This window comes from Phyllostomus discolor, chromosome 3, assembly GCF_004126475.2.
Source record: "Phyllostomus discolor isolate MPI-MPIP mPhyDis1 chromosome 3, mPhyDis1.pri.v3, whole genome shotgun sequence".
NCBI lineage: Eukaryota > Metazoa > Chordata > Mammalia > Chiroptera > Phyllostomidae > Phyllostomus > Phyllostomus discolor.
In genome coordinates this window covers 12,106,255-12,119,282 of record NC_040905.2, presented here as the reverse complement: position 1 = coordinate 12,119,282, position 13,028 = coordinate 12,106,255, and the positions used below count along the sequence as shown (strand labels likewise).

Genomic DNA, 13,028 nt, shown 5'->3' with positions numbered 1-13,028 from the left:
AGGGGGATGGGCAGGACCGTGGAGTGGGCTTCTTCCCCGTCTACTTCGTTTTTCTGCAGCAGTCGCACCGTCTCTGGCTGCTGCAAGAACTTTTTCTTGCTGCAGGCCAGGATCTCTGGTAGTTGCGTATCTCCAGATCTGAAGCTGTTTCTTGGCCTCTCCCCCTTTTCACCCAAAAGTCTTCTCATATCTGTATTAGTTTCCTCTGACTCTTGCAATAGAGTGACACAGACTTGGTTTAAAACAATGCAAATTTGTTATCTTGAAGTTCTGGAGATCAGAACTTCTTGCTAGACTGAAGCCACGATGTCAGCAGGGCTGGGTCTCTCTAGAGGCTCAAGGGGAAAACCCATTTCCCTTCCTTTTCTCTGTTTTCGAGGTCACGTGACTTCCTTGGCTTGCGGCCCCTACCTCCATCTTCAAAGCACGTCGCTCCAAGCTGTGGTTCTGTCCTCCCATCTCCTCCTTCCACCTTTAACCTCGATCTCTCTTTGAAGGGCCCTATGGTTACATTTAACCATGAGTCTCCTTTCAGGATTGACATGCCAAGATAGGAAATAGGTAGCTTTTTTTTTCCCCCTAAGAATATTGCAAATCTTCAGAAATGCACAGCAGCTTTAAAAGCTTCATATGTGAGCACTCGACGGAGGGAATCTCTTGGGGGACATTCGACCACAGCTTTCCTGCAGTTCTCAGTTTTTGTCTTTTGAAGCTCTGTAACCAAGTCAAATCGCATCTTTCCAGGAATGCAAGAAACAACACCAGGAGGTCATCTCGGTTTACAGGATGCATCTTCTGTACGCTGTGCAGGTATGGGAACACCCTGCAAAGTAGCTGGGTATCCTTAAGGAATAGAACTAATGAGAATCTGAGGAGAATCCTCCACTTCGGACAGCTCTGAGATGCCTTTTGCTTTGCTTTGGATTTCGTGTCGGGAACCCTGCCCCGTCTACTGAGAGCAGCCTCGTCATTTGTTCAGAAATGAAGGAGAGTGTGCCACTGCCCCTCCCCTGCCCTCTTCAGCGTCAGGAGCCCCGTCTTTGTTTTCTAGGCGTGCCGATATTCTCAGCGCCGTCGGTGTCACCGCTGTGACTGTTGGTGGTTCGGCCGACTGAGCTCAGTCTGCAGCCGAGGCCCCGGAAACCCTTCGTAGGGCTCCGGTAGACCCGGCTTCATCCTCCCCCGAGCGGGGGAACAGGGCCCTCTCTGACTCAGTCTCTCACAGAAATGTGGGCGTTGCTAGGGCCACCGTTCATTCCTTTGGAAGATCAGGGTCCCCAGGCTTCACCCCAGGCAGGCATCCCATTCGCTCGGGCAGAGGGTGCCGGGACTTCAGTGAGGTTCTAACGAGTGCCTGTTGTTTGAACTCCCCAGGGCCAGATGGACGAAGATGTCCAGAAAGTACTGAAGCAGATCCTTACCATGTGTAAAAACCAATCCCAGAAGAAGTAGAGTGGACCCCTTGGCAGGACACTGCCCCTTGTTGTCCGCCTCTGTGTCCCATCCGGAGTCACTGAAGACCACTGCCATTGTTCTCGTTCATGGCATGCACCGTGACCTAGCCTAGCTTCCTCCCCTTCCGAAGGCTTCTTTCGCAGGCCGGGTCCCGGGAGGAGACTGCCCTCCTCGGAAGAACTGCTTAGAGACTCGAAAGCAGCAGAGGTGAAAGGTGCCATCGGCCCTGCTGATGCCAGAGCTGGGACCTGCCATGCCCAGGAGTCCAGCCCTAGCGCTGGTGAGTGGGCACCCTCCTTGGGACCTGACAACCTGCGTGGCTTCGTCATCGCTGAGTGATAGGTTGACACCTCCACCTAGTAGACACTGCTTTGGCTCCTACACTCTGGCTGTGCCATTGAGCACAGTGGGGCTCTTGTTGCCTTTGGTCTCCAATCCCCAAACCACGATTTGACTTCTGACCAAATTAGTACGGCGCTAGTTATGCGGTGTGTGCTTCAGACCCTTGATCGCGATCGCCTGTGGATTTGAGAACTAATCCTGCCATCCTTTTTCCCCCCCGTCTGCCTTATGTAGCTCATCACCAGCTTGTCAGTCTTGGCTTGATGAGCGCCCTTCACTAAAATAATGAAGCTTAAAAACAAAAGCAAATTGCCCTTAAAAGTTTTTAAGTAAATCGTCGAGGTGTTGCAGATTTTCTATGCAAACTTGCCTTCTGCCGTTATCCGTGAAGCTCAGGAAATCCAAACAGTCGTGTTTCAACAAGGGACGGTGACCTGCATGTTTACAGCCAAAAAAAAAAAATGCCTCATAGGTCCTAACCTCGATTTTTTAAGTGTTTTTTTTCTCTACAATATTTTTATTGGCTCTTAAGGATGTTTTCATATCTAAACCCCTAACTGACTGAAATTCACATTAGACTATATTAACAAAGTATTTTTTAGGTAACCATGCTTAATAAGACTTTTTAAAAATACAACTTTTCCCTCAACGTTTTCAGCTGTAGTAAAAGGTAGTTACGTATTATTGCCAAGTCCATCTGAGCTGCCGTGCCCCCTTGCATTTCTGCCATGGCGTCCTCAGAGCTGTAGCGCATTTAACACAGTAAATACTCTTTTTACTGATCGCCCCAGCTCTACCAGTGCCCCTAAAGTCTCTGTGGGAGCACTGTCAGTCACAGTCGGTTTTTCAACTTAGAAGTTAACTATCCCGAAACGGTAAACCTGGTGGTGCATAGCAAAGGTCTTGGGCAGGGGGGATATTTCTGTTCGCTTTCCTTTGGGGTTAAACATGTTTCTGACTTGCTTGCAGCTCCCCTTACAACGTTGACCTTACCGAGGGATGTAAACAGAATGCAGGCGTCTGCAAAGTCTATAGTGGACGTGCAGGCCTGCTCTGGCAGGGCCTGCCTCCCGCAGGGCCGCCTGGGCCCAGAGGGCGCTCGGCTCTGTTGGATGACGACCAGTGACAACAAAGCAAAAATGGCTTTCAGGCTTGGTGTTACTTTTCTTAAGTTGTTTGTAAGTTCAGCAGTTTCGAAAATGCTCCAAAGAAATGTGAAAGGACTTTTTGTTACAGCACTTAAGAAAAACACAAACCAGCCCCCTTCTGCTCCCGCACAGAAATGCTGCACAGTATAAAACTTGAGAAATTTTGTAGGATGCTTGACAAAGCGTAGCCTTTTTACCTTGTTTCAGGATGCGTATTTATTACAAGTACTCTGGTTAAATATTGAAAAGTTATATGCTGTAGTTTTAGCAGTTTGCCTTTGTAATTTACGGAAGGTATTGCAAAAAATAAACTTTTGTTTCGTTTTGCATCTCTGTTGTTGCTTTCTGGCGCTCTCTGCAACCCTGGGTTCAACTCTCTACAAACAACAGCTATTTTCTTGGGTAACCGGAGACGTTCTATGTCTCCATGCACATGTAGGCGCGGATTGTACTTTCCCCTGTAAATGTAGAAGCATTCTTTACACACTGTCCTGGACCGTAATTTTTCCACTTAAATATCTTGGAGACTTTATTCTGTCAGGACATATGTCTCGTTCTTTTCAACATTGCATATTTATAGTATGATTACGCTGTATTTTATTTAACTAGCTCCTCACTGAGGGGCATTTGAGCAGCTCCCAGTATTTTACAGCCCTCACGATGATGCAATGAATGCCCGTGCAAGTGTGTGAGGGCTGTTTGGATCACTTTCAGATTGCCCATTTCACACTCGCTGACATCACGCAATACAGGAATGCAGAGAGAAAAAGCGTAGAAGAGAATCTGTCATCACAGTGAGTGAGAAGAAATAGCCTTTTTTTTTTTTTTTTTTTTGCTGCATTGGTTAAGACTCATCAATCTGTTTCCTTACATAAACCCAAGACAGACTCCAAAGCTTTTAAGAATTAAACCCACCCATCTTAAGATAAACACATGATATACTATGTGGGGAAAATGCTTAGTGAACACGTTCGAGCACAGCCCTTTGCAATATGACACACTGTGGCATGTCAGGTGCTGACAGCAGCAGAAACACTATCCAGCAAAGGGGGAGGGGGGTGGGTGACCAGACTGCAGGGCTGAGAGTGAGCTGGGAAAAGCCACAGACCCAGGCACTCGCAACAGTGATTTCTGTGCACTCACTCGGGGCAGAGGACTGTTGAGTGTCCTGGGTGTGTGTGGCATATTGGTGAAAGGACAAGAGAGAGCTCAGCTACGATGGTCACCGTAAGTGGGCCGTAGGAGCTGGTTGAGGGAGCGATCAGTGTGGGTTCCAGCAGATGGAACGGCTCCCCTGAGGAGTAAATCCCCGAGACGGAGGTGAGCGAAAGGGAGGGGAGGAGACATTCCTGCACGTCAAGAAGACGTGACCTGAGAGCTGTATCCTTGCTCTCCCCTCCCCCTCCCCCTCCCATGCTTTGGAATGTGCGCTGCACTTACTTTCCCTGCTCCCAGAAGCTGCTCCAAGGACACAGCCTTGGGATGGAAATGTGGTAAGACTCTGAACTGGGTACATGACAACCTTGTTAAGGCCTCCAGTGCATGTAACTGAATGCAATAAGGCCTCTCTATCAACTTTGAAGACTTGGTGGGTGGATGCAGAATCGGGTCTTGCAGCTGCCCAGGACAAGCCTCAAGCAAGTTCCCTTGCTTTTTGAACTCACCACCTACCAATCTGGAGTGATCTGCCTTTTTTCCCTTGGTCTCCCCCTGCCCTCCTTGAGTGGGCACCGGTTTCAGGTTAGACCCAGGAAGCTCCCAAAGAGGTTGTGATGCAACACAAATCCTGTCTTGAGGGGCTAGAAAATGTGTTTTAAGAAATCACACAGTCCAACAGAAAGTTTATTTGGGTTTCCTTGTTCTTAAGCTTCACCGTTCCTGGGGTTGGATTAATATGGAGATGGTCACATTTGATTTAGCATTGGAAGAGTCTAGAAGTACCCTCTGCACATGCTTCCTCCATGTGACACTTGCGATGGCAATGCTTTGCTCTTCTACCTCAGGATCAAGGCAGGGAATGGAGCGGCCACACTGTAAAACAGTGTCCACCTCTATAGCATTGCATGGCATTCCAGAGAGAGAACTAACCTAAAGCACACTTACTAATATAACTAGGGTTTACACTGGGGGATAGGTTTAAGATGGCAAGGAAAGAAAAAATACAGAGATTTGGAACTCAGCTTTTTATTTGGGTTCTAATTAGTTTTACAGATAAGAGCATCGTGCTTCTGGTCGGAGCTAATTAAAGCAGCTGTAGGCATGGGAATTCAGTGCCTGTTCTAGTATTGCACTTTGCAATGGTCAACAGCACAAGCCAGTGTTCGGGAAAGAGAAGTTGCATTTAATACCCTTACAAATGACCACACAGCTATTTCCTAGAATGACAGAACATTAAAACTTTTCATTTTGATGGTCAGCTGAATAGGGGTTAGGGAAATAAGTGTTACAGAACAGAAAAACATTCCTCCCTTTTTATTGTCATACACCTTCAATAATTTTCACAAAGACGTCCAGTTTACCCTTGCAGAATCCTGGACCTGGGAAGGGTTTTAGCAACCAAGTGGTAAAAATGCTGTCTGTGTATAGGCAAGAAAATTGAGACCCGTGGGCTGGGACTTGTCCCAGGCCACAGCAAAAACCCAAACTGTGACATCTTGAAGCCAAGTTTATTGTTCTGTGTTGTTCCACGCTGAGAATTCTCCTGGGAAACAGAGCATAAAGGGTGTGGGACCTTTAGGAAATTGTGGCTCAGGCACTTGAGACTACAGATTTAAACTTAAGCTAATAGGTCTTCTGGATTTTACTTCGTATTTAAGCAACCAATTGAAATAGCTCCTCCAACCTGACTCCGGAAAGGCTACATATCTTGGTTGTCTTGGATCGATACCAAACTTCAACCTCAGAGCTGGAAAGAACCAACAGCAAATGTAAACACCGTCTTGCCCTGACCGGGTGGCTCAGTTGGTTGGGCATCATCCCACAAAAGGGTGGCGGCTGGATTCCTGGTCAGGCCACATGCCTGGGTTGCGGTCCGGCCTGTCCAGGCGTGTGTGGGACGTTTCTTTCTCACATGGATATTTCTTTCTCACAGGGATGTTCCTCTTCCTTCCCCCCCCCCCCCGCTCTGAAAATAAATAAAATCTTTTTAAAAATGCAAACACCATCTTTTAAGTTTCTTGTAAATATTTTCCTTCTCTCTCTACTGAGCCTTTTTTTAAAAAAAAAATAAGAGGGCTATAGCAGCTCCAACTTGCTTTGCCATAGGGCCTTAGCTCATTGTAGGGTCCATGCAGCACCCTTACACACTAGGCTGCTGGAGCCTGTGATGTTCACGTGGGTATTGGCCACAATCGCCTCTGCAGATCTGAGTTATCGTTACCACTGTGTGTATTGGGGGCCTCTGAAAAGCGGTGGTTTAAGGCTACACAACTTAGGGCTGTATAGTGTTTGCTAAACGTGTCCCCTGGCAAATAATCTATGAACTGCTAACCATTAGCAGAAGTAACGCCCCATTTCTTAAGCTGTTCCGTCCTTACCCTCCGCTTTCCTAACTACGGATAGCTCAAGCCTCATCGGGAGAGGCAACACAGACACGCAGACGGTGCCAGCCCCAGCACTGTTCAGCGGTATCTGAGACTTTGCTCCCAGGTCCAGAGAGCCAGCTACTAGGGTGCAGGATGCACAGAGGGGCGCACGCGCGGTGCAGGGTGTTGCTATTACAGCCCGGCACGTCGCAGCTTCTAACAGGTAGCTCCCGGAACCCAGCGCTCCTTTCCACCCTTCGATGGGATTTCTCTCCTCTTCCTGCACCTTCACTCCAACAGTCAAGTCCCTCCGAGAAAAGCAATAGCGGTCAATTCAGCCGCAGCAGAAGGAATTTGGAGCGCGACGCTGAGGGCGCAAGGGTCACGGCCGCTGGGGCCGGAAGGCCGAGGGCGCCGTGGGCGCCGCGGTGTGCCGGAGCGGCGGGCCTCCACGGGGCCGGAAGTGCCCCGCGTTGCCCGGGCTACGTGCGCGGACGCGGCCAACCGGCCCTCGGCGTTCCGTTTCCTAGGCGACACCGTGTTCTCCAGCGCCAGAACCCGGTGGCAGAGCTCTAGCCAGACCTCGCGGGGCGTCCCGCTTCTGCCAGGGGTCCTTGCGGCGCCTCCGCAAGGTCCGCCTAGCCCCGGGGCTCCAACGCCGCTGGAGAAGGTGGAGCTGCGGCCCGCGGGAACCGCGGCGTTTTCCCGAAGGGCCCTCGCCGGCTTTTCCTGGCCCGGCACAGCCCGCAGGAACGACCCCGAGAGAGCTCGGGCGCTGCTCCGCGTGTGGCCTCCGGGTTTACGAAGTTAGGGCGAAACCCCTGCGGAGAAGAAGGGAGCGATTTGCATTTGAGAGAGGGAGCCCAAGTTTGGCGTTATGATTCCGGGCCGTGTTGAACCTCCTGTGAGCAGAATTCAGGAGTTTGAGGGGTCGAATCCCCTCGTGCCCTGGCCATAGGTGTGAAAGTAGAGATGAGCAAGAGAAATTAGCGAAACGTCTCTCTGGTTTTTGGATTGTAGATGTTCTGGAGCCTGAATCAGGTGGGAACGAGTGACATTCTGCCCCGTGAAATGGGGAGCGACCTGGTGGGTGCTAATGGTCCATAAATAACTGTGCATTCGATTTGGGTTGGATTTGAGTTGAGCCATGAGAGTTGAATTTCAAAAATAAATATAAGTCGAAATTTTTATCATGAGTTTCAACCATTTACCCCATCAGCCAACGATGGCAACCCAAATAGACACGCGTTTTAGTTCCTGAACTTGGACCTCCTATTAAATAGTGGGGCAGCCCTGCGCACAAGGAGAATTAACCAGTACACCGGCAGTACTTTAGGACCTGAGGGCTGGTTGCAACGCTTGGGTAAGTCTTGCTCCCATACCTGCAAAAATAGTGTCAAACTTGAGTAGGAGACCATCATTTTGATGATTCAGGAGTTGTAAATGGGTTGGCTTTAAGAGGATTAAAAAAAGGGGGTGGAGGATTTTGGAGATACTGTGGAGTAAGAATTAGGGGGAAAAATATTTAATTCAGAGATTTAATTCGACAAACGTCTTTAATTTCTGTCTTCCAGGTTCTCTGTACATGAGTGCACAATTTGTGGATTTAGTGTGGGTTCTCTATGGATTTGGGCAGTTTCAGTTTCATGTTAATAGCATCCAGCACAGGGGAAAGAGAGCAGATTTCTAAGCCTTTTCTTCCAAAGCCAGCCTCACAGGTGATTCTCCATAGAAAGAAGAGCTGAGCCAGTCCCATTGGAGTCCCACCTGTCAGCACTGATACTGACTAGGACTGCTGCTTCCCCCTGTAAGTACCACAGAACCTTAACGACACACTCACTGACCTGAAACACGGGGAGGCAAGCCTGATTTTCCAGGACTCCTCTGGATAGGTTAGAACTGGACTCCGGATGGCTGTTAATGTCGCTTTTCAAACCTGGTGCAAACAATTACACTTGACATTTATTTTCCTTTATGAATTCTCCTTTCTTCCTTCTCTTTTTACAGTGAACATTTATTACTTATCTAATCAGTGGGAAAGGAAGATAAACTTTATTTTTAAAACTATGCAGTGGGCCCTGACTGGTGTAGCTCAGTGGATTGAGCGTGGGCCTGCCAACCAAAGCATTGCCAGTTTGATTCCCAGTCAGGGCACATGCCTGGGTTGTGGGCCAGGTCCCCAGTAGGAGGGGCAGGCACGTGAGAGGCAACCACACATTGATGTTTCTCTCCCTCTCTTTCTCCTCTCCTCTCTCTAAAAATAAATAAGGAAAATCTTTAAAAAAAGATTATTGTTTATGAAATCTCATAGTTTAAAATAAACTGGGGAATGGTTGAATTTTTAAAAACTATTCTGAATACAAAGGTGATTTCTTTGGGGAACTTATAATTAATTAAAACTTTTGTTATTGCTCTTAAGATCAGAATTCTGTTTCTTCTGGATCACTTTATTGGTTTTTCCAGTAATGCTAAGATATGGTTATCTCTTTTATTGCATAGAATTAACTCTTTTGATTTTTATCTCTACCATTTCAATTACCATTCATAATTATGTTTTGGATTGAAGTCAGATCTACCTGTGTGTGCTGAGAGAGAGAGAGAAGTGCCAAGGGAGAGAGGGCAAGATTTTCAGCCCACTCAGCTCTTTCTCCGCACGTTTATTTCTAACACAGTTGAGTAAATCACTTCTCTTCTGACTCTGCCCTTGACCCATTGTGGGTTCCCTCCCCTCTCCCTGGTGGGGCTGCCATTTCTTTGGTTGGTTGGGCACGACATGTTGGAGCTTTTAAGAAATGTGAAAGAGGACATGTGAAGTCTAGGTTCGAAATACTAGTTTCTTTTACCTTATTTCATTGTAACTATTTCTTTCCTGGTTTGGATCAGAATTCTAGAACATGAAGGATCTTCAGGACCTTCTCATTCAACACCCTCAGGTCCTGGAGCTAACCAAAGTGATAGCTCATGTTAAAAGAGCAGTAAAATAGCAGATACTCTGCTAAGTGATTTGTAAGAATTATCTGACTAATCCCATAACCTCATCAGGTAGGTATTCATATGGGCCTCATTTATAGGGAAGGAAGTTAAGTCATACATTGCTGAGGGTCAGGTGGTTAAGTAAGCAGTGGAGCCGCCGCTCTGATGTGGCTGGGTGGTCTACCCAATCTGTTTCCTGTGAACCACCACATTGCTGTCCTCATGCCAGGCTTTGAGGGTGACTGGAGTTTACAACCTAGCTTCATTCCTGCAGGTTCACGTTAGAAGTCATATCCGTAGCCTCTGGTTGGGAGAGCTGTATCCTCCTTCAATGTTACCTGGTTTGATGTATGCAGCAGTCAAATCTGGTTCCATGTCTTTCTCCGGGCACACAGGTCAGAGCACAACAAGATCCTAGCACACCAGCAGCCAGACGGGCTGTGCCCCGCTAGTGTGTCTGAAGAGAGTGAAGAAGGCGCTGAGGCCAAGGAGAAGACTGTAGATGGCACGTCTCTTCCCAGCGAGAAGCTAGCCCAGTCGCAGAAGAAAATAGCCGGTGAAGGAAAACCACGGTCAAACAAAACACTCACTGTATTTTAGTTTCCATTTAAAGTATGTCTGTGACTTGAGAAGCTCTGCAGACTGAAGCACAGGCAGGGGATGTATGTCTTTATAAGCCGAGGAAATAAAGCAGGGTGTCATTGGGTAGCCATCCTGCCTTCCGGTCCCATACATGGGTCATGGTGCACTCCTTGGAGTAGTTGTGCTCCTAGCTCTAAGCTAAATATTGGTGGTAGGTTCTTCCTGTTCCTGTCTGATTACATTTAATTAAAAAAAAAACAGTTGTTGGTTTGTCCTGAAAGGCTTCAGGACGGTATCTTTTGGCTGGCAGGAAGGCCAGGGAGGTGCGGCAGGAGGCTGAGAACAAGGACAGCCAGGTGGCGTAGGCTCAGGCCCGGCCAGGAGCTGGGTGAGAGGCCCGCGGCTGCAGTGCAGCCATCAGCACGCCAAAGCACCAGAAACGGGAGGTAGCAGCAGAGAGAGGTGAGGTCAGGCTTGCATTTCTAAGAGCGAGTGAGTGAGGGACTTGGGGAGTAGGACCTCAGAGCAAGTGTTTAGCAGGAGTGTTCAAAATCCAAGAGCCTGAGACAGCGTGACAATGACCTTCATTACTAGAACACAGACACCGGCTGGCTCCCACAGCATGATTTAACAACAGAGGACTGTCTGGCCAATCATGGCCAAGTGGGGAAAAAATGATGTTAAAGTGCATGTGTGAAAAAATGGTCTGCAGATGGCTTTGGAAAGGCGGAGAGGCACTGCGGAGACAGACGATAGAATCTGATACCTCCCTAGATGGATATATCTGTAAATTTACCTCCGTACATTATCCAGAGAACTTGCAAAGGGCAGCCATCCTGGCCTGGGCCCATTAGTGGTTCATAAATCCAGGCTAGAGTGATCACTTCTAGAAAGTCACTTACCATTTGCTATGGAGGGTTTTAAGGCTTGCTAACTCCTTGGCCAATTTGGATAATGACAGATTCTGATGTAGGAGCCAGGTCTGGCCCAGCCCGGGGCTCGCAGCCGGGGGAGCAGGGGGCTTGCCAGCAGCTGCGGCAGTGTGGGGCTGCCCTCCAGAGCCCACGCCGCTGTCTCCCCCTTGGACCTGCGTCCTGGGGTGGGACCTAAGTCACAGTGCAAGTTCAGTGACTTAAGGGAGGAGGAGATTTAAAGGCTGCAGGGGAAGGGAAGCAGTACACTTGGGCCACAGTGAGCCTAGGTACCGGAAATCAGAGCTTATAAAAAGTTAAAATTGAATGAACTCACAGTTATTAACCTTAGAACGTGGGCTCCTCGTAGGGCTCCTTGAGCCCTTTTGAACTTCTGCTTTAAATGTAACTTGAGATTCATTGGCTGATGTGGCAAGACTGTGAGCGGTTGATTTAGTATCTGATTTGGGGACAGCGATGCTCTGAGCCACAGTGAGGCGCTCTTAGGCCTTGAGGACCCACCTGTTGTGTCCTGAGAGCAGGCTGACACGGCTAGGGGGGGGATGGAGCCATCTGTCTGAGATTTAAGGGACACCAGGAAGACTCAGCAAACACACCTTCCCCTTAGCAGAGCTGTGTCGTGCCCCACGTGGAGTCTGTTTCGGTCAGGCCGGTCTCCTCACAGACTTGCTGCCTTCACGGTAAGAGTCAAGTTTAGTAACGTGCCACTTTAGTACCCACAGAGTTCTTGTCACCAGTTTGATGGCACCGAGCTAGACATTGGGGATACTTAATACTAGTGGCCCCTGCCCTCTGAGACCATACAGGGTGTTGTGATAGGTTCCATATTAGAGCCAGGGGCACAGTTCTGGAGGACGCAAATGAGGCGGATCTGTGGTTCTGCTACTGGGGGAGAAAGTCAGGGAAGGCTGCCCAGAGGAGGTGGCATGTATCCTGTCTTTGAATGATGAGTGCAAATTTTGAGGGGAGTGGTAGAAAGGACAAAGCTGGCCCTCCATGTGTTGCTCTAAGGAGAAAGGGAGAAATTCCTTCCATAGAATATCCTAGGTGTTCTCTGACTCCAAGAGGTTAGGGAGAACAGAAGACGCCTTAGACAGACAGGTATGGGGACTGGAAAGTTCATTTGGGCCCAGGTATCAGGGCGTTTGGGGAGTTATTAGAAGGTGTTGAGTGCAGTGGTGGCATAGCGAAGCTTACGTTGTGAAATGAAAGGCACTAGAGGGTGGGTTGGACTGGTAGGAAAAGGAGCGGTGAAACCCAGTAAGGCCATTACCCACCCGGATGACAGCAGATGAAGGCACATGCCTTGGCAGTCGGAATGTGGAAGCAACCACATGTGGAACTGGTGACGTTTGTGAAGGAACTGAACTTAAACAGGATAAGACATAGACAGTGAGCGGAATAGAGAACCCAGGAGGAAGGGCAAGCTGGTGGGGGGGTAGGTACTGAGTTTGGTTTCAGACGGGCTGGCCAGTCCGTGGGCGGTGCCCACGTAACACCCGTGGTGGGTGTGGCGGAGACAACTGAAAAGCGGGCTGGTCTGGGAGGGAGTGGCACACAGGAGCCGGAGGCCACGGGAGTGGAGGGGCTGATCACAGAAGGTGTGCCGGACGAGAGGGAAAGGGGCAGGAGACTGGTGAATAGGAGCTTTGGGAGCGGGTGGCAGAAGCGGAGCCCACGAAGGGAAGGGGGAGCGAGGGAGGGCCCTGTCTGGAAGCCGAGGCGGGAGCAGGGGTTTCAGCCCCTCGGACGGCAGAGAAGCCGAAGGAGGTGCTGGCTGAGGAGACACCCATGGATTTGGCAGTTGGCAAGTTACTGGCACTTGGTTTGGCACCAGCAAGGACCCTTGTTGGGCCCTGGAAAAGCCCAGGTGGAGGGCCACTGTCTACGAGGCTTTTGCTGAGTTTCCCCCTGGAGGTGATGGCCGCTGGGCTGGAGAGGAAGGTGCCGGAGCGTCCGAGGGGAACGTGCGTGGGAACCCGGGGCAGGCCCGGCGCTGCCGGCCTTTGTCTGGAGAGACCACGCGGCAGGTGTGCGGAACGACGTGCCCCCACCTCTCAAACCAGCCCTTT

At 49.4% G+C, this 13,028-nt stretch overlaps 1 protein-coding gene across 6 annotated transcripts in view; it reads left to right on the top strand.

Moving 5' to 3' along the window:
• The window catches only part of RAI14 (retinoic acid induced 14), a 132,961-nt gene extending 129,687 nt beyond the window's left edge, over positions 1-3,274 (top strand). For all 6 annotated transcript variants that reach the window (XM_028520693.2, XM_036020222.1, XM_028520707.2 and 3 more), the window contains 2 exons: positions 745-810; positions 1,375-3,274. In XM_028520693.2, the coding sequence (XP_028376494.1) occupies positions 745-810; positions 1,375-1,452 (144 nt within the window). In that variant the 3' untranslated portion in view covers positions 1,453-3,274. The remainder of the gene's footprint in view (positions 1-744; positions 811-1,374) is intronic.
• The last annotated feature ends 9,754 nt before the right edge of the window (positions 3,275-13,028 follow it).